Raw genomic sequence first — 21576 nt, forward strand, 5'->3', positions numbered from 1 at the left:
GCCTCTGGATTTACAGAAAACCATATAGCCCCCACTAATAATCTCTGAGCCATATCAAATGAAAGTTGCTAAAAAAGTCTTGAGTTAGATGCATGGACCAAGGCCCAGTGTACCTGTCTATAATTTGGTATAAAATAGCACTGTATAACCCAAAAGATACCACCAATGATGATAGAGTTTAAAGATTTGTTTTCTTGGAAGTAAATACCTATTTTTTTAAACCAACTGAAATAGGGAACATAATTTTCCAGCTTTTCAGTGGTTTCAGAATAGCAGAACTGAGTTCCCTCATCAACTAGGGTTTGTGTAGTCGGTGTATATTCCTATTTTAAATACAGTTTTTAATTAAAATTACCCAGCTGTCATCTGTTAAAGCGAATACTCTGAATCTCTCTCACTCAGTCTCACTCTCACAGTTATTGTGCCTTATTTCCTGAACCATCCTGTTTTATTTTTCTTTTGAGGCTCTTACCGAACTGAAACCTCACTCATGCCATTTTTAGTATAATTAATCATTGTTTATTTACATTTGTGTTCTTGTCATAATTTTTAACCATAAAATAAACGTAGATAGCCTTTAATTCCCAAATAAAATCAAGACAGAACCAAAGGAGTGGGCCAGATGAGTAGGCTTGCCCATCTCTGGGGGTGCTGATGCTGTGGAAGGGTGCAGAGGCAGCTAAGCTCCTGGCCTGCTGTAGCAAGAGGATGTAGTGAGGAAGATATTTGGGCCGATGGGCTTGCCGGCCTACAGGACAGAGCTGGCCTTCCTGGCACACCTTTGACCCAGGAACAGCATAAACAGTCCAGAAAGCATGCAGTTGCTAGCAGTTTTGCTGGGAAATTTCCAGAAGGAGTCAGGAAGGATTATTAGCTTATCTGAAGATCTGAGAACTGGAATTTAGGGCAGGAAAGCAAGCTAAGAGCTGTTGTGGGACCCACAGGCTATGGGCTGGGCCACAGTTTGTTGTATCTGCCCAGGTGAGAGCAGCTTCTCCTGTGCCAGAGGACAATAAAAGGGCTGGAGGTGCTCTCCTCTCTTCCTCTGCGTTATTGGCAAGGCTGGATTGTCCTTAGATGAAAGAAACAACCTGAGGGGATACCAGGAAGATAATATGGTTTCTGAGATGACAGAAGGAAATTGTGGTCAAGAGCTAATGAATGGGAGGATGTGACCCAGCCTTTTGAGAAAGGGAAGGAGAATTGCCCCCACCTCGGCTCGGCAGCAGCCATGAGATTGTCCCAACAGAGGGACATGTGGATGAGCTCTAGTCCAGTGGTGGTGGGGAGGAGGGATCCTGGTCATGCTCTCCGAGGGGAGGGGCGGGTGCATGGGCAGGGGTCTACGATTCTGCCACCTTGGGTGTACTGAGGCACCTGTGTGGCACAACACCAGAGGGCACATTGTTGCAGTGAGGATTGAGCTCAGGTTTGCCTGCTAGGGTTGGAAAGGATTGAGGCTTTACAGGTAAGGCCAGATGTGTTCATTAGAGAGCTTAAAGATCTGGACTACAAATGGAATGGCCTGAGTAGTGGTATCCTGCCTCTTATACATGGGGAAGGAGACCGAGAAGGGCCCATCAGAGTCCTGAAGCCCAGTCTCACAGCGGTTCCCACTCAAGCCAAGTGTCTTCATGATGATCTCCGACTGGCACACACCAGACTCTCAAGACTGCAGGCTGGACCTGGGGCCTACTTGCCACTCTGGACTGAAGACCTCGGTATGGAGGCTGCTCTCCCCAGGCCTGCTGACTCTGTGACAGAGCCACCACCATGGAGGGGAATTGGGGCTCCAGGCTCAGACACCAGGGGAAGGAAGCATCTGTTCTGGGATTCATTGCCAACCCGTGAGTATGGAAAAACAGCTTAAAACAGGAAGGAGAAAAATCATAAAAACGGAGGACCAAATATGATAAAAGACAACACTTGCATCAAACTCAGGTGGACATAATGATCAATGTCAGGGTAGCTGCTTAGAAACAAACATTGGGGTCTCGGCCAGCTTCATGTTCTCCCACTTCTTTCTGTGATGTTAGAGGAATCTCAACAACATCTGAGGTAGAGGTGAGCACCTTCAGTAAAAGGTGTGGTTCTGACGGAGGATGGACTCTTCTTGAAGGAAAATCTATCATCACCTTCTTCAAAATCAGTGAATTCTCTGCAGCTGGCCTTGGGGACCTGCTGGAAGGCTTCGTGTGCTAGTAAAGTACAGAGCACCACGTTCAGCGTGTTTCGGGGTCATGTTGCTGACCTTTGAGCCAGGTGGGGCTGAAGGCTGCAGGCTGGACACAGGTTAGAGACCCAGTGATGGAAGCTTCGGCTCTGCTATTGGAACCAGATGGTATCATGAGTTCTTGACCAGCCCCATGTTGTGCTTCATCTCCTCGCGGTCAGGGGATATGGTGAGGGGATCCGCCATGCTCCGGTTCCACTATTGTTGTAACCCATACACAGGTTAGTGATGGGAAAGTTGTGTTGGACTTGATGGTTGTGAAAAAAGGTAGTGCTTGGCTGGGTTTTAGGAAGACTGGTCCCAGAATGTTCAGACTATGAAGTGGATTCTTGTGGCTACAATCCCATGGCCAAAAGGGATTATAAAACACGTGGATCATACAGTGATGATGGGTAACATTTATTAAGTGCTTACTGGGTACGAGGCTCTAAGTACTTTATATGCTTTGTTTCATTAATTCAGTGGGTATTTGTTGAGTAAGTGAGTAGAGAGATCTTCTAAGTGACTTCTAGTCTTCAGAACTATGTATTTTGAGGAATGCAGAGAATTTAGAAACAACCTTGAGAAGAAGGTATTGCTTAACACAATAAGTGTTAAGTAGAATGATGCTGGCCAGAGATGTCCACGTCGTATCCCTGGCGCCTGTGAATATGTGGTTACATGGCAAGGGGAGTTGAGGTCGCGGATCCTGGGTTATCTAGGTTTGCCCAGGTAATCACCGGGGTTCTTAAAGGTAGAAGAGGGAGGCAGCAGAGTCTATGTCAGAGTGATAGGATGTGAGAAAGACTCACTCGCCATTGTTGGCCTTGAAGATGGAGAAAGGGGCTTTGAGCCAAGGACTGTGGCGGAAGCTGTAAGAGGCAAGAAAACAGATTCTTTCTTTGAGCCCTCAGGGGATCTGGCTCTAACCCCTCGATGTTAGCCCTACAAGACCCATTTCAGAGTTCTGACCACCAGAGTTAATAAGATAATGACTCTTGTTCTAAGCTAATGACTGTGGCGATTTGTTACCGCAGCCATAGTAAACGAAAACACTCAACATCCCAGTTTACAAAGGAGGAAGCTGGAGCACATGACTGGAAAGTGAGGGGTAGAATCCAGATCCAGGCATCAGATTGCAAAGCTCGTTTTCGTAATCAAAGGGAGAGGTGGGAGGTTAAAAATCTAAATATTATAAGACAGTATGTCCTGGTGGATTTTGAGAAAACTATTGAATTCTTCTTTTAAAAATTTATTTGCTAAAGGCCCCAGACTAGTAGGTAAGCTTGGAAGAATAGTTTGAGGAGCCCTAAAGTCCCGAGTGAGGAAAAAGAATTGAGAAAAAGGAAGAATAGCTGGCAGCCTTGTACATGGCTGGTGGGAATGTAAAATGGTATAGCCACTATGGAAAACAGTTTGGCAGTTTCTCAAAAAGTTAAACATAAAATTATCCTATAACCCAACAATCCCACTACCAGGTGTATTCCTAAAAGCATCGAAAAAAGGAGTTCAAATCATAGTTGTGTGCCAGTGTTCATAGTAGCACCGTTTACAACAGTCAGAAGGTGGAAACAAACTGAGTGTCCATCAGCAGGTGTCTGCGGATAAACAAAATACGGGCTGTCCCTGTGAAGAAATAATACTCAGCCGTAATCAAGGATGAAAGGGCTGCTAACATGCCTAATAAAGTAGGTATAAACCCTGAAAACATCATGCTGACCAAAATAGGCCAGACGCAGAAGTTCACAGAGTGTATGATTCCATTTATACAGAGTATCTGGAAGAGATAAATCTAGAGAGACACTTGCAGATCAACATTGCCAGGGACTGGGTGAAGGGAGATGGAGCCTCTGTGTGGGGTTATGGAAGAGTTCTGGAAGCAGTGGCGGTGAAGGCACGGCCTTGCGCCTGTACTTATTAACGGCCAGTCGTACACCTACGGATGCTTGATTTATTTTCTGTTCTATATGTATTTTGCCACAATCAAATAAAACACCAGCGATAGCCCTGGGGCTTTTCAAACCACATTCAGAAGAGGGAAGGGAGAGATGGTTAACTTCTTGGGGTTGATGGTATAAAGACCGAGCAGAAGTCAGCCGCTGGCCTCCTTTTCGCTGCTCTACCCGGTGGAACTGTGAAATGTCGACTCTAAACCAGGCGTCGGGCTGGGCACACCACTGGCGCTCAGTAAATAGATACCACTTATTGTGGAATAAGTGAACAGAGAGGCCTTATATTTTGAAGTGAGTGCCAGTCCTCGGGGCCTAGATCCCAGGGAACGGAAAGAATTTAGAAACAACAAATGACCTTTAAAATATCACCAAGAATGAAAGAAGTTCTAAGTCAACTGCCAGGCAGATGTTGCCTAAAAAAATCAAAAAGAGACCAAGGTGGTAGCAGTGGGTGAGCCCTAAACATCACAAGTGAGCAGGCAGGCCTCAGGCGGATTGCTGGCAGAGCTGGGAGGACTGGGAAATAGATGGTTCATGTGCTTTCCAAGCGAGTGGAGGTTGATAGCCGTCAACATGACCTCACTAAGGAGCCACGTTAGGTTAACTTCAATTCTGCACTGATGGAATCACTAGGTTAGTAAATTAGCGGAAATGTCATAGACGTGACATTTCTCGATCTCCACAACATGTTAGACTGTTCCTCGTTATCACTCAGCCCAGCATTCACTAGCTAGGGGATTGTGAAGCCAGAGCCCCTGCACGCAGTGACTGCTGTCTGCCTAAAGGGGACCCTGAGGGGCCTGGCACACCATCTTCCCCGGAGCATCTTGAGTGCTCCTCAGAGCCAAGGCTAGCAAGTTTCACCACGGGCTGTACAGGGGGCCAGAGGCAGGGAGAGGAGGGGAGCTGTGATGGATGACCACCTGCACCGCAGCTCGCCAGCGGCTGGAGATGCTAGACCCAGCTCAGGGTGGTTCCGTCAGCAGGGGTAACTGTCATGGAGGTTGGTGATGGTTTTCAGTACAGGGTAAAGACTCTTCAGAAGTGAAATGTATCTTGGAATCTGGATGGACACTGTTTTCCAGAGAGGCTGGCAGCGAGTTGTAACCACAGAGTGAGCTCATTTACCTTGTCCTAATGGAGGCAAACATAACACTCACGCACCCAGCCAGGGTCAGTCCCATCTGCCCTGTTGAAGTCAGCATGAGCGTCCTGTTTTAGAACACTGGATTTGTACTGGCATGGCCTCATTGCAGTGGCCTAGGGTTCTCCAGGCCTCCTCCTCATAGAAGGATGGATGACACAGAGTGAATGGGAACAGCCAGAGTCCGTTTCGTTGAACTGCCTGTATATAAGTTTATATATAACTTATTTCTGGGGAAAGAGACGTGCGTCCAGGCAGAAGGTGCCAGATAAAGTAGTTCCTTAACTATGTGGAATGCAGAGTGGTCCCTTTGGGAGTACTGGCACCTGCCCTGTGCTGGGTGTTTGTAGTGATGGGATATTTCTATAAATAAAGCAGACAAAGATCGTGCTTCAGGGACTTCCAGGCTAGCTGGGGAGGTGGGCTGGGGGTGGGGGAGGCCCTACTGATGGGGAGCCTTTTTTGTTATTTAAGTAGGCTCCACAGCCCATTGTGGGGTTTGAACTCATGATCCTGAGATCATGACCTGAGCTGAGATCAAGAGTCAGTTACTTAACAGGCTGAGCCACCCAGGCACCCCAGTGGGGAAACTTTCAAGCATAGGTCTGAAGGAGGTGAGGGAGCCAGCTCTGAGCTTTCCCAGCAGGGAAGGGCATTCAGGGTAGGTGGAACAGCAGCAGTTGAGTCACTAATGGTGGAACGTGGGTGAGCGGTGTGCCTGCAGAACTGTAGGAAAGCTGGCATGGGAGGAGTAGAGAGAAGGAGAGAGAAGTCTTGGAGGATGCATTGTGATGATGTCTGTTTTTATCGTGAGCCTGATGAGAGCCATGGAGGGTGCCCAGTAGAGGACCAGCATGGTCTCCCTTGCACTTGAACAGGAGTACTCCAGCTAACCAAAAGTCAAGGGCAGGCATTGCAGGACTTTGTTGGTAACTTTATTCTTACAGAAAATTAGTGGATATGTATATTGTGTATTGTCTTTTAAAAGTGGGTTTATTTTTTAAACAAACATTTAAAAATGACTTGAAGTCTTCAAAAACCTATCACAAATGTATGAGCAAGCCCTCTGTCATGGAGGAGAGATGACCAGTGATCCCGTGCCAGAGCATCTGGAACAAGGTGCTCCTGAGAATCCCATGAGGAGGGGAGTTGGGAGGTGGGGGCCGCAGGCCACTTGGTTGTTAGAGAAAAGCCAGGCACAGTTTGCTCTAATCTGCATCTTTACCGAGAGCCCCTCTGTCTGCTGGGGAAGAGAGGTTCAGCAGAAGTGAAGACAAACCTTGGTCCTCGGGGATGAGATACGCCCTTACAGATGACCAGCCTTGGCAGACCAGCAAGTGCTGGTGGAAAGCGGGTTGCTGGCTGGATAGAACGGGGCCATCAGAGCAGACAGTGGAGCTTCTGAGCATGAAGACCGAAGACAGCAGGTGGCCTGTGACCTTTTAGGGCATTTCTATTTAGTAACCATCATGGTCCTTTTCTTTTGGTGCTTCCAGTTCCGGAGCGTCGAACGTTTGTCCTTGAGAATGATAGGAGGCAAGAGCCCTCATTGCAAGTGGGTGACACCTTTCCTCAGGCGTGTGGTATCATTCAGCGCTCCACCGAAGTCCTCCAGTTTTCAGGCATCTGCATGGCACACAGACGATGGCTGCCAAGTCCGCTGGAAGCGCCCGCCCCCAGCTCCGCTTTGAGAGTCATTTCACTCTGAACAGGCAGAAAGGTGTTCTTTGCAGTGACTGACTAGGCTGTCTCATCCTTTGGGAGGAATTTTCAAAGAGGTTTAAAAAGGCTTTGAGGTGCGGGTGGACACAAAGATGTGAGCTCTGGAGTGTTGGCTCTTTAAAGTGCGGACTCAGCAGGAAGGAAAAGGTATAAAAGATTTTAGCTCCCTTTATCTGCTTTCCAAAGTCAGATGAGGAAAGTATGGTAACTGAAGTCAAGTTGTAGCCTTTCCTTTTTATACTAAAAATTTTGGAGGGAAGGCAGGGGACGGGTAATAACTAAATTAAGACCTTGCCTGTGATCTCATCAGTCCCAATCTGTCAGCCTAGTTTAGTTTGAAAAAATGAGTTGGAGGAAATGGCACATCTCAAAAAAATAAATAAATAAAGCTGCTAACTAATTTCTGGACTGACCTTCTCAGAAGAAAAAAAAATGTCATTGCCTTGTCTCTTCTGAAATAAATGTACCTGATTTGATAGATGTCGAGCATCTTCTGTGAGGCTCTGTGCAACATCTAACCCTCCCAAGCATGCTTTTCCCATCGAGGAACTTTTCCTTGTTAAAAGACCAGGACCCCCATACCCCAGTAGCATGGGCTGGCTGGGAAGCATCTTTATTTGTATCCATCTATGTCTGCAACCAGGCGTCAGCGAAACCTCAGGCGTGGGGGGCTGTGAGTGGACAGACTGAGGAAGCCTTCAGCCATCCCCAGGCCTCACTCAGACTCCCGACCCCAAATGGCCCCCAGAATGCCCTCCGTACTGAGCCATTGGCTTTCCTTCGAACCTTCCCTAGTGCTGTGAGCAGCAGAAGGAAGGGATCAGCTGGGCACGTCGACCATCCAGTGGGGATGCTAGTACCTCGGGGCCAACACCCTCAGGCCAGATTTTATCGCCTTTTGAAGAAGCATGGAGGTTATCCTGGGACTCCGCACGTTGCTGTAGAGAGAAATGATTTTCAGTGCTTCAGGTGTACAGATGTATTTGAAGTATGCAAGCACTGGTTGCTGCTTTTCAACCAGTTTGATTTACAGGAAATAAAATGAGTCATAGAGGTAGGGCTTGGGAGTTAGAACCTTCTCTTGGTGGTTCTGCTTCAGTTCTCTGCATGATGAGAGGGCCTAGGAGCCTGGGGGAGACCAGGTCGTGGTCCCACCAGTGGAATACAGCAGTCAGAGGAGAAAACCGTCATGCATGTGGGTTGGGGCCAATGGGCCAGGGCTTAGGACACAGTGACCAGTCCTGGCCTGGGGCACACGAGAGCAGGTAGTGGAGAGCCCCATGGCTCAAGGTGAGACTTCTGACCTCATGCTCAGCTTGTTTTCCTCCTCCTTCTCTGCTTTTGGCTGGTTTGTGTACCCCCTGCCCCCCAGATTCTTTTGCTGAGTCCCAAGCCTAGTACTTCAGAATGAGTTCTTTGGCTACAGAGTCATTGCAGATGTAATTAGTTGAGATTGTACTGAAGCCAGGCAGGCCCCTAATCTAATCTGCTGGGTGTCCTTGTTAAAAGGGGGAAGTTTGGGGCATCTGGGTGGCTCAGTGGGTTAAAGCCTCTGTTTTCGGCTTGGGTCATGATCCCAGAGTCCTGGGATCGAGCCCCGCATTGGGCTCTCTGCTCTGCAGGGAGCCTGCTTCCTCCTCTCTCTCTTGCCTGCCTCTCTGCCTATTTGTGATCTCTTTGTCTGTCAAATAAATAAATAAAATCTTTTTTAAAAGTGGGGGAGTAGTTTGCACAGATCTGCACGCAGGGAGAATGCCACATGGCTAAAGGCTGGTGTTACGTTGATGCCTGCCAAGGCGCTACTGGAAGCTGGGAGGGAGGCCTGGAGCAGACCTTCCTTAGCGCCTTCATCAGAGGGAGCATGGCCTGTGGACACCGTGGGCTTGGACTTGGGCTCCCAGACCAAGAGATGAGCAGTCCTGTGTGTCAGCCATGTGCAGGTGGTCACTTGTCATGGCAGCCAGCCCTCGAAGACCTCCTCCCTTTCTTGCTCACACGACTGCCAGGAGCTTCAATGCCTGTCCTGTCTTGGGGAGCTCGTCTGGCCACAGCTTTGGTCGCTGTCACTGTCACCATTCACCATCTTAACCATTCCCGGGCTCCCTGAGCCCCAGGACTCCCTCCGTCCGCAGCTTTGGAGGCCTTTTAGGACCGCGCCTGTGGCCTTCCCAGCTCTGCTGCTCTTGTGCTGCTGAGACCCCGTCAGCTTTGCACGATTACTGACGGGCAGTGTGTGCTTAGAAGGGGAGTTTCGTGACCTGTGGAAGAGCTCTCCGCAGAAACCACGTGTGTTGCTTAAACACTGTGCTTCACCTTTAGGCCTGTCAGTGGTCATCCATCCACGTTTTGATGCCAAGCCTCCTCTTTGCATCTGGACCTGCTGATCAGACTCTGTCTCTGGCATCAAAACCACCCATCATTGTTCCCACCTATTGCTGCCACGTCCTGACTGGGCTTCTTTATTTTATTTATTTATTATTTAAGATTTCACTTACTTTTAATTTTTTTTTTTTTAAGATTGATTTATTTATTTATTTATTTATTTATTTGAGAGACAGATCACAGAGAGGCAGGCAGAGAGAGAGAGGAGGAAGCAGGCTCTCTGCTGAGCAGAGCGCCCGATGTGGGGCTCGATCCCAGGACCCTGGGATCATGACCTGAGCCGAAGGCAGAGGCTTTAACCCACTGAGCCACCCAGGTGCCCCACTTACTTTTAAATTTTTTAAAAAGATTTTTATTTTACGTATTTTTAAAAGATTTTATTTTTAAATAATCTCTGTACTCACAACGTGGGGCTTGAATTCATGACCTGGAGATCAAGAGTCCTGTGTTCTTCTGACTGAGCCAGTCAAGAGCCCCAAGATTTTTTTTTTTTTTTTTTTTTTTAAGTAATCTTGACACCCAATGTGGGGTTTGAACTCATCATCCCGAGATAGAGTCACATTCTCTACTGACTGAGCCAGCCAGGCGTCCTCAGATTGGATGTTTTTAAAGTGACTCAAGAATTCAAGTGCAGAATCCTGTTGGATTTTCAGTGTTTTCCCGATATTCTAGCATCCCACCCCACCCCCCTTTTTAGTGACTTAATTGAATACTTTCTAAGCATTTGGTGTTTTTTGTAGCATTGCTCCTGTTTTCCCTTCACATTTCACTGGTCTGTGCAGTCATTATCGAACAAGTATGAGCAGCCAGGGTAACTGGCTACTCATACCCCTCTACCTGGGGAGGTACATAACTAACTGAAACAGGTTGGGGAGGTACAAAACTGGATCCTAGTAAGTGCACAGTTCAGTGTGGCTATTCTAGAGAAAAGCCTCTAAGGCTGAGCTGTGAGCGAGACAGTTGGTCAAAGTGACTCACAGAGGGATGTGGAGACCCTGGTGGGTCAGGCACATGAGGCCAGCAGAGTTTTCTGGCATACTCAGCTCCTCCAGTAGTCCTTCTGCTCTTTCTCCTCTCAGCCTGGACTCATGCAGTCCCTCCGCCAGTGTATCTTCTTGCCCCTTATTCCTCAGGGCTTGACTTAGGTGTCACTTCCTCCAGGAAGCCCACCTTGCCTCCCTCAGGCCAGGTTAGCTGTCCCTTGGAGAGCAATCTCTTTCCCAATCAGGCCACTCCCACCACCACGGGTTTTGTGAGGGTGGAGCTCCCATCTTTGTCATCCCTCATCAGATCCCCAGGGTCTGGCATAGAGTAAGTGCTAGGCAAGTGTTTGTTGGGAGGGAGGAGGGGCAGATGGCACACAGCTGTTTCTCAGGGGTCCTCCACCACTCCGTACGCTGTAGGATAAGCTGTGCCCCCGTAAGCCGGTGCTGAAGGCTTGTGCTGTGGTGGTGGTGGTGGTGGTGGTGTCGGCAGTCATGGGGTGGCTGTGAGGATGCGGGTGGTGTGAGCACTCAGGATTAGTAGACAAACACAGCCACTGAGGATAAGACCACCATCTTGTATGGTGGCTATTTAGCCTGGACCTTCCGGTACTTTCTACCATCTAACTGAGGCCAGCTCTGTGGCCCCCATTTGCCCTTACTCTGACTGCCTGAGAGCCTGCCACATCTGCCATGGTCATGTTTCCCTTCATCCTGGGCTCTGTGTTCCTTGTTCTCAGCCGTTGGAATTCCACTCCTCCACTAGGGCCCAGCCCAGATTCCAAGCACCTGCCACTGGCCTCAGCCCTGCCTCTTGCTCAGGCTTCTGGTCCCTCTTCTCCACAGTCCCCTTCCTTCTTCCCACTCCCAGAATTGGGAGATTGTCTTCATCCCACTCCAGGATGCAGGGGACAGAGCTCCCTGTGAAGAGTGGCCTTGGAATAGCCACAGGTTGTCTGGCCTTGCCCTCCTCCCCACTGTAGCACATGCAGGAATGAGTGTTCCTAAGGAGGAAGAGCATCCCCCACCCCCACGGCTAATAAGAGTTTAAATAGAGGAAACAAGAACATCTTGATTTTAATTTTCATTCATCTGCTATGTAATTGCCAGCCCTTCAGAAAGTGAGGGAGGGGGGTGTCGAGACACCACCACCCACCCACCCCAACCCCCAACCCCCCACAACTGTGGGATGAGGAAGCAGTTGGGGGAGGGATGGGGGCTGGGAAGAGAAAGCGCCTGGTAGGCTCTGGTCCTGAGATTTCATAATACTCATTAGTTTTCTGGCGTCAGTCTCAACAGCTTTACTTTCTGCATGCACCCGCCCCCGTTCATGAGTGCACGGCTGACCTGCCGAGCGGGAGGCATGAAGCGCTATGCAGCCATGGGAACAAAGTGACAGACGCTGGGCGGATGCACTGTCCAGGGCTGCCCTACAAATCGTTACGGAAGAGGGGGCCAAAAACCGCACAAGTGCGTGCTCTTGCAGCTCCAGAGGCCGAAAGTCAGCAGTCATGGTGGCAGCGGGGCCTTGTGCCTCTTGAGGGCTCTAGAAAGGGATCATCTGTCACCTAATCCAGCTTCTGAGGGCAGCTGGCAGTCCCTGGTGGCTTGGGCTCTAGGCTGTGCCAGTCCAGTGTACGCCTCCATTGTCACACGGCTTTTCCTCTCTGTGTATGTGGGTGTCTGCAAATGTCTGTCTTTATGAAATCCAGCCACTGGGTTGAGGCCCACCCTGATTCAGTATGAATGCATCCCAACATGATTGCATCTGTGAAGACCATGTTTCTGGCCACATCTGCAGGTGCCGTGGACTTCATGCCTTTTGGGCGGGGGGGACACGATTCATCCCCTGACACCAGCATTTGAAAGTGTGCTTTGCTTTTCTTCCTGGTCATGTAGGGAATGGACTACAGAATTGGGAAATGCAGTGTACATGTGCGCCCAATGCCTAACATAGACTCCTGGGTCAGGGACACCCCTGGGCTGTGTTCGTGCTTACCCACCGTTGTTGCGAATGTGATTTTCTTTGCTCTAACTTCAGATCTTGGTAGCTTGTTTTTATGTCCTTAAGATCGTATTTCTGCTCTCATGGAATATTCCACCTGGGAGAGATTGAACTTTCTCACAGCTAATAGAGATGCCCCAGGGCTCTGGAAATAGAACAGAAAGCCAGCTTTCAGCAATTGAGGGAACGCTTGAGGGTCCAGAATGGCATGAGATCTTCCCTAGCTCTGGGCTAAGGGGTTGAGAGTGGATTTAATGATGGGTCTGTGATACTCTGTCAACCATGGGGCTCTTGAGCATCTCCAGGCTATTTGGAATACTCCAATATCTCACTGGCGGTATGTGCCTTTGGAAGCTTTGTGGCCTGAAGCCCTCGCTGCTGCATACCAGAAACACTTTTCTAAGCAAGAAGCTGAAGCCACATGAAGGAGAAACATGGTGCTCTTCATGCCTCCTGGAGAGGTTTGGAAAACACTGTGTATCTTGAAGCAGTTCTGCCCTTGCGGGCTGCCGCCCTTGGAGCTTTTTCCTTTGTTTTGTTGTTTTTTTCCTTCTCTGGCAGATGTTTGTATGGAAATGTGATCTTTAATTTCTTAAAGACCTGTCTCTCTGGAGTTAATTCCTATTTTGAAGTTAGAGTCTTTTGTATAATGTTTTCTGGTCACCTTGACTCGGTGTTGAATGGCACAAAAGGGAAAACCCTGTAGGCTTTCTGCGTGCAATGTGGGCATACAAGACATAACTACAGTGGTTGGAGGCCAACACGTGAAGGTAGCCAGTTTCTGAAGTCCCCTGGAAATGGAATGTGGCTGTCTTGTGTCATTCTTGACAACTACCATCTGATTTAATTCTCTCACAAATCCAGAAGCAGTTGAAGAAGGTGAACAAATCTGATTTCCTTGGGCATCATTGTGACGATGGATATTTCCCCAACACTTACAAAGAAGAAAGCTGCAAATTCACAGGAATTCTCCAGGTTTGGGACACAGCAGTTGGTCACAATGGACCTTTCTTTAGGTTCACACTGCTCCAAGTTGCTCGTGGAGGAGATAGAAGACAAGAACTTGCCACTTGCTGATATTTGCCTACTCTAGCTAAAGCCTGAAGCCAGAGCTACTTAGGGCAACATGTTGGATGCATTCTTGGGAGCTCTGTTGGCCATTTCCAGCTCCCCAGGGCTTCAACAGCCACAGACTTGTGTGGAGCTGCTGTCGGGTCTCTGTTCTGGATTCCTCCTCTGAACCCTGCATGATGTTGGAATTGCGGGATGGTTCCACCAAAAAATGGAGGGGAAGTACCCAAGGATGCTATGCTTTTACTTAACCTCCTTCCCTTTCCAGCTGCTTGAGAATGGCCAGCCGGAAAAGAACCTGCCTAACTGGACTGTTGGGAAACATTCCATATTCGTAGTTCCTAAACTTGACCTGTGCAATAGAATAACACATTTTTCTGAATGAGACTCAGGCTGTCAGCCTCTTCTCGACACCTAAATGGTGAGGACCACACAGATGAGTACTCATTTAGAAAACAGTGCAGCCCATTTGCTAATAGGCACGTTGTGGTTAGAACTTTGGAAAGAATACTTAATTTCACATGCATTTATGTTCTCTCGTTTCCTTGTTCTATTAGAAATGTCCCAACAAATTCAGTGTGTGGGAAGGAAGCACCCATTAGCACTAAGTAATGAAGGAAATGCGCTAACACTAAGCCAGCTGAGGCTGTTCAATCCATTCCTTCCTCTGTTGCAGGAGATGTGGATACCGAGCGCCTCAAGGAATGAGTAGTTCTAGACTTTCCTCCTGGGTGGATTTCAGGGGCTGGTGGGGGTTTGGAGAGTCCTATCCTTCCACCTAGGAAGGCACTCCAGCTGAGCAGAGCAGGAGAAGGAGGCACCAGGCAGCTCTGAAGTCAGGGTGGCTGTGATGGGTCACCCTGTGGCCCCACCCATTCCCAGCCTGGTCACCTACAGGCAAGGCTGGAAAGCCACCCTAGAAAATGTGGTGAAGGTTGACTTCTTGGTGTCCAAAGTCCAGTCAAACCCACAGGGGCAGACTCTTCTAGTAAGTCTCAGTGAAGGGCAAAGCATCAGGGCACAAGGTAGAGAAGGGCATGGCTTCAGATCCCCAACTGGTCTCACCTGATAGTGTGTCCCCTTTGGCATGTCACTTAACTTACTTTCATCAGATGAAGCATCTAGAATTGGGCATCTAATGGGTACTTAATAAGTATTAACTATTATTATGTCTGTGTAAGTAAACATACAGAGGCATTATAGTGAGAATCTGCCACTGGTCACTGTGTGTGAGAGCCCGAGGAGGCTGACTGATGTTTAGCAAGGTGGTGTGCTCATGATTTATTTAGATGTTGGCCCTGGAAGCCTTGGTGGTAACTCTGCTTAGGGCATTCTTGTTCTTGCGGCAGTGACAAGGTTAGGGTCTGTGGTACCTGATGAAAAGTCTCTCCTAGAGAGGAGAGACAGCTCTGTGTGTGGGTTACACACTTGTAGTCACGTGTCCTACCTCAGCTGCCCTTGGGCACACCTCTGACATCTTAGCAGGCCTGTATATTTTAACACAGAGGTCTGAAGAGGTTCAGAATCCAGGTGCTCTGCTGGTAAAACTTCCCTCAGTTTTACCAGGGAAGAAGGCGATTCCCAGTAAAACTAGTTAATATTTATTGAGTGTCATTGTTTGCCAGGCATTGTTCCGAGGGCTTTCCCAGTACGGACTGACTTATTCTTTACAGCATTCCTGTGGGCTAGTTAGTAATTTTATCCTATCATTTTAGTTGTGGAAACTGAGGCTCAGAAGAGTTAGTAAGAGGTACGAGGTCATACAAAGACGACACAGCTGATATTTGAGCCTGGGACTGTGGCTTCAGTCCTGTTAACACTGGCGACATGGGTCAGTGTGGGATGAATGGGTAGCCCTGGTCCTGCCTTCCCAGGGACGGGGACTGGGGTGCTGCTGTGAAGCCCAGCATGGCCCTGTTTATGGAGGAGCTGCCGTGAGCCCCACCCTGGGACTCACCCTCTGGAAGGGCAGGGCACCCTCTGGAAGGGCAGGGAGGCAGCAGCGAGCAGCCCTTTGTGATTGATGTCTTCCCCAACAAGGAAATGAGGAACTCGGTGAAGGGGGAGGAAATCCTTCCTAGGGCCATGACTTCTGAGCATACTAAGTTGGACACGACAGGCAAAGGATGGGCATGCAACAGCAGGGTCTTTTCAAGGTGGGGGACAGCAAGTCCTTTAACATAGATGGATGATAAAGTTGGGGGGTGTGGGGTCGTGTTTGCTGAGACCAGAGAAGGAGAAAGAGCCAGAAGACACAGGGCCTGCTTGGCCATGCCAGGGAACCCGACTTTATCCTGGGCAGGTCGACAGTGTAATATCGTAGTTGTAAAAATAAGGTCATAGTCTCCCAACCTTGATGCAGTTAGTAGTATTGGGGTTTATTTCCCCTTTTGATTTTTCATCATGATTATTTTAGAAAAAGATTATAAGAGTAAATTTCATATCTGATGTGTGTTTCTACTGTGTTAAAGAATGTTAGGTTTTTAATCTTCTCCACTTTCTTTTTTTTTTTTTTTAAAGCAGCAGTTCTCTTTGGCAAAAGTTATTTTCATATGCCAGGATAAGTACTTGAGAGAGTTTTTTTTTAATGTTTTCCTAAGTGGCCTTTGATTGCATAAGAGCATCACACAGAACTGTTTCCAGTCGTATCTTTATAGCAGGAATGGAGGCTAAGACTGATTATGTAATTGTTCCCTTAATTTATTCTCAGAACCTAACGTGCTGCCAGCATAGAAAAAAACCCCAGCGATCACAATGGCATCTGAGCGTCTCTTGCTCACGGTTTCTGGCACTATGGCTTTTGCATTGTTCACTGCAGAGGAGACATGGATGGTTTCAGTGTGGCATGACTGTTGGCAGCATTAGGCACCCCAGACTCATGGCTCTGTCTGCTCCATCTTGCTGTGCAACCCACAGCCAACAGCTCCTGCTCGGGAGGACTCATGTGTACTCCTTAGAGACCGGAGCCGGCGTCTCGCATGCTAACCTCTGGGTAAGGAGAGGCAGCGTGCTTTGGCTGCGCTGAGGTTGCATTTTGCAAGGAGCACAGAATACCATCTGTCAGAGGAGGCGGCGGGAGTGTGCAAATATTGCTGTAAATTCCATGAATGCTTAATTGCTACAGTTGTTTCTTTTCTTCTTTTTTTTAATTTAAGAGTCCTTGCATTTAGTTTGTTGTTTGTTGTTTGTTCTTTTTTTGTTGTTTTTTAGAATAGTCCTTATCAGTGGCAGAAGATCCTTCTGTAGTATATTTTCAGTGCTGCCCTATCGTGACAGTGCCCAAGTTGGGTATGTATATGCATGCTTGCTTTCTAGTTCTCTGGGTGAAAAGTTGTGACACCATGTGCATAATGTGGCTGCCCTTCCGTTTCCAAGAACTTGCCTGGCTCTAACACTGCAAACCGAGTACTTATAAACTGGGAAGAAAGTTCTGCTTTCTTTTCAGCCAGAAAGCTTTCTTGTTATTGTGAGAGAGAGTGTGTGTGTGTGTGTGTGTGTGTGTGTGTGTTTGTTTCTGTCTGTCCTCGCCGTCTTGCCTGCTGTTTACAAATGTGCATTTTGTCCCCTCTTCCAATGCTGTAAAGCAAGAGCAATCCGGGGACCCACCCCATTGCTCGGGGCCGTGTCAGCTTTTGGAGAAAGGTAGGTGAAGAAAAAAATCAGAAAAACCATGTGAACGTCCTGCCTCTTTGCATCTTGGGCTTTGGGCTGGAGACTGACCAGCAGGCTGGAGCAAATACCAAAGCAAAATGTACAGGAACAGACCTATGTGATTCGCTGCAGGCCAAAAGAATGCTTGCTTCTCTAGCTCAACAAGCCTTTCCTTTTGCTCTGAAGAGAAGTAGGTAAGTGAGGCTCTGTCCTTGCAGAGCCTCCCCTTCACTCCCTGTGCCAAACTCTGTGCTGGTTCCTCTGAGTCTTCACAACCTTGCCCCTCACATGTCACTGTATCCGGTGTTTGTCGCCAGGGAGCTGCCGGTGTGTAGGGTAGGACAGCTCACCGCGTAGGATGCCAGGAATCGTGCGGCATGTTGACTCCACACTACAGGTGAAATGCTAGAATTGCCCCCTGGACATTGTGACAACGGCACACTACCCACTCGTGACCACTGCCCTGTGGGCCTCTGTGGAGGGCAGTGTGGCCTCTGGTGCTGACTCATCATTTATTCGTTTTCCACCGTATTCCATGAGCTCTCTCCGCTGGTCATTCCTGTTCACCATGGCTTCCCCCTCCCACCACCCCCCTGTTAGACTTGGGCTGTTCAACTCACCCATGGTCCTTATTTCTGCTCTGCACCGTAAGCTTCATGGGCAGACAGTAGCGCATCTTCATGGAATTCTGACTTGGTCCTCTATTAGATGTACACCTTAAAGAGTCGCAGTAATCTTACTGTTGATTGAGGGCACACTTTGGGCGGGTCCTTTTCACTCCCTGCGTCCTTATAAAGTAGGTGTTCTCAAAAAAGTAACAACAAACCCTTCCCCGTCAGGGATTCAAGGATCACCTGGGCGTGGCCTACAGAGCTGCCTGCAAGAGACCTCATGAGGAGGCTTGCTTGACCTTACCGACCTGTTGTGGTCCTGGGTTTGGCTGCACCTGACAGCAGGCTTACTTAATCCCTGTGGAAATGGGTGGTACTAGCTCTCAGACTTCCATGTGACCCGGAAGGCCATTTCACTAATTTTACACAAATAATCATGCCAGGGCCCTGATGATGTTGGTGTGACCAGCCTGTGAACATGTTTCCAGGGAGATCTGAATCAGCCTGGAAGGTTGTATGCAAGTTTGTCCTCTCATGGCCAGCTTGGATGGCCACTGTGGCCTTGGCTTTATTTTTGTATTTTTCTGGGCTTCCCCTGCTAACCTTTCTGACTGATATATTCGTCCTCCGGCCATGGTCCATTTTCTCATGTATTGAGTGCTTCCTATGTGACTAGGTGCAGGGGTAAAGACTAAAAGATGGGCCTGGTTCCTGTCTCCTGAAACTTAAAACGACGAGGGGGAAACACGTTGAAATTTCCCATATGATTAATTACTACTTTCAATTAAGACTTTCAGTTAATGTTCAGTCAGGGGACTGCCAAGTCTTTCTGACTGAGAACCCATCTGGTTTCTTGAACGTAATCTGACTTCTCTGTGCTTTCATCTTAGAACTGTTCGTGTTTGTTTCATACTGGAATGGTGCTTTTCTTTCCAAGTTCTGAGGCCCCCTCACCATGGTACCTAAGTACTTATCTGCATTTTATAGATAGGACCACTGATCCTCAAGAGTTACGGTATCAAACATCGCTTTGGGCCAGAATGGGAATTTGAACCCAAGTCCGTCCAGCCCTGGGACTTCCCGTGACTCACTCTGTCCAGCAAGCAAAGTAAGTTCCATATTCACAGAATGCCGTCTGTGAAATGGAGCTTTTATAATAACTGCCTCATGGAGGTGAAGTCAGATTCCTAGGGCAACTGACTATGCACGGTCCAGCACAGCCCCTGACAGAGGTACATGGGGCCAACTTGTCAAGGACCCCAAATTTCTTAAGTAAATACAACGTGGGAATCAGTGAGGAGAACTTGGGAGACTTGTCATTTTCTGCTTGGGCAAATCACTTGCCTCTGCAAGCCTCTGCTTGTTCCTCTGTAGGATGGGTTTCACAAGTTACTACCAGTGTTGTTAGCTTTGAAGATCCCTCCCTGCTCGTGGGAACACAGTTTAACTTAAACTGTCCAGGAAGAGATCATCCCTACTATCTGTGTTTGATATCCTTATTAGAAATACGTGGCCCTCCTCATCTTTGACACTGGGGGAGAGGGGCATCTGTCACTACCTGGGTCGCCTTGACTCCTGCTGGGAGGGCCCTGTGTGTTAACCAGGGAGATGTCACCGGGTGGCCATCTTGCTCAGCTGTGCAGCTGGTGGCCCCAGAGGAAGTAGCAAAGTGCATTTGGGGGCTCACAGGGCATAACCTCTTCCATCTTTGACATGAATAAACTCTACTCTTTCCTACTTTATAAATGAGGAAACCAATGTGCAGTAAAGTTAACTTTCTTTAACAAAAAAACACTGGGTCCGTTGTAATGCTTGACAGACAAAAGAACATGCCTGTTTCTGTAGCCTATTCTGCTTAAGAACTCACACAAGGAAGTATGAACACAGCTCAAAATATTGTAATTTAGCAGTGAGACGAAGAAGCAGTTGTGCTTTGTAAATTTTTTGATGAGCAGACATCCTAGAATGAACTGCCACTTAAAATTAGGATTATTTTCACTAATTGTTTGAAATCACTATGCTCAAATAACAGAAGTATTTATACCAGTAAATTCTATACATCTGTATTTTACGGCACTTTAGCTCATGCCTGTACAAACTAGTACCTTCTGCTGGAGTCCTCAGTGTGACTGAGACTCAAATCTTAGAATTGCAGGGCTGGAAAGGATTTCAGAGATGACGTGGCCTGGCCTCCCTGCTTCATAGTTGGGGCCCCTCGGGCTCAGGGGTGGACGCCCAGCAGAACCAGCCCCTCCAGAACCCAGTACTCCAGCCACCTTAACCCACTGACTTTGTGGTTACTGGTCACCATTTTTCTGCTGTGCTCACACACATGTACTGAGCCACAGGTGCCTGATTATTCCAGACAAGCAAAAACCCCCTGCTGAAAGGGATGATGTCCAACTCCAACTTCATCATAAGGAAGTTTTAAAAACAGGAAACTCAGAAGTTCATCCAGTGTGTACTTGAACCTCTTTTACAAAGCATCTATCAGGATGGCCTTATCTCTTTCCGGCTCTGTTTTCTGGCTTCTCATGCTGTGCTGGAGCTTTCCAAGTCTGGCTCTCACATCTTGGCTGGACCTGCCTCCCACCCTGACCCCGAAGCTTTGTTCTTGGTTTTAAACTGAAATGGGCACACACTTTGCCTCCAGGCATCCATTGACCAAGGCAGACCAGTCAGTCTCAGGAGAGGTTTTACTATTTATTCATATACTCACTCATTCATTTCTTCTGCCCCTGTGGGTGGGTACAGGCTTTGACGGAGGCTGGGAGGGTATAGGGATGAGTAAGACTCACACTCTAGAAGCTTATGATCGAGCCAGAAGCCAGACATGGAAACAACCAATCTAGCACAACTGGGGACCCCCAAAGAGGTGTTATGGAGTGCTTTAACTCCCCCCAGATCTTTATCAGCACCCACATTTATAGGGAATCTACTATTGGCAGTAAAAGCTAAGAGTTTGCTCTATGAGTCTCATCCCCTTCCAAGTATATTGCCACCCCGGCCTGCCTCCCAGATAGGAATCCGGGTACTGCTGCTGCACAGCAGGATTCACTCATTCACTCCATAGAACCTATCGGACCTACTATGTGCCAGGCAGTGTTCTAAGCAGTAAGGACACAGTGGTGAACAAGATGTCCCTTAGCCCATTACCGTGTGAGGGCAGGAGACCATCAGACCCGAGAACCAACAATTAAATGAGTCCTCAGCAGTGAGCAGCTGGAGCACAGAGGAAGGTGCTCAGGGAATTGGGACCAAGGGATCCGGGAGTGCTCCCCAGAGACCAAAGCTCTTTATCAAGATGAAGAAGTGTGAATATGACCCTCCCCTTCTCCAAGGGGAGGGGCATAATCCAGCCTCCCCGGTGACTTAGGAGGATATAGATGGCCTGGCCCCTTGTGAACTTCTTGGGGTTGGGGTGGGGATTCTCGGTAAGGCCTGGCATTGAGAGAATTGGGTAAAGCACCATCCCGGCAGGACTCCCACTGCTGACCCACACTGCAGCAGTTTGCTCTAGGGGGCAGGGTAGGGGGTGGAGACCGAAGTGGGCTGTCCTGGAACGTCCCGGCCACAGACCCATCATTCAGCCTGCCCCAGATCTCAGTGTGTACCGTGTGGAGGCTTGAGTAGACTCTCCAGAGATCCTGCACACTCCATTCTCACCCTTGTCAATTTTGCTAATGTGGAAGCTGTTAAGTCTGGCCGAACGAGGAGTTTATGAATGAGGCATGCTTTTCACATTTTCCATCCACCGACGATCAGCTGCTTCTAGAGCTCCTATATGAATAATGAGTCTCCATTCAGTTTTTTTAAATTTGAGACTTTTTCCTTTTTTTTTTT

General features: G+C 48.3%; 1 protein-coding gene across 5 annotated transcripts in view; it reads left to right on the forward strand.

Annotated features, from left to right (window-relative positions):
• Nucleotides 1–21576, forward strand: part of CABLES1 (Cdk5 and Abl enzyme substrate 1) — a 124482-nt gene that overhangs the window by 66377 nt on the left and 36529 nt on the right. For 3 of the 5 annotated variants that reach the window (XM_059409349.1, XM_059409346.1, XM_059409348.1), the window contains one exon: nt 16682–16759. The exons of 1 other annotated variant lie outside the window; for it this stretch is intronic. In XM_059409349.1, the coding sequence (XP_059265332.1) occupies nt 16682–16759 (78 nt within the window). Of the gene's footprint in view, nt 1–16377; nt 16464–16681; nt 16760–21576 lie in introns of those variants that run through there. One more of the 5 variants, XM_059409352.1, reaches the window with a different exon arrangement.

The sequence above is a fragment of the Mustela nigripes genome, chromosome 8 (assembly GCF_022355385.1).
Source record: "Mustela nigripes isolate SB6536 chromosome 8, MUSNIG.SB6536, whole genome shotgun sequence".
Taxonomy (NCBI): Eukaryota; Metazoa; Chordata; class Mammalia; order Carnivora; family Mustelidae; genus Mustela; species Mustela nigripes.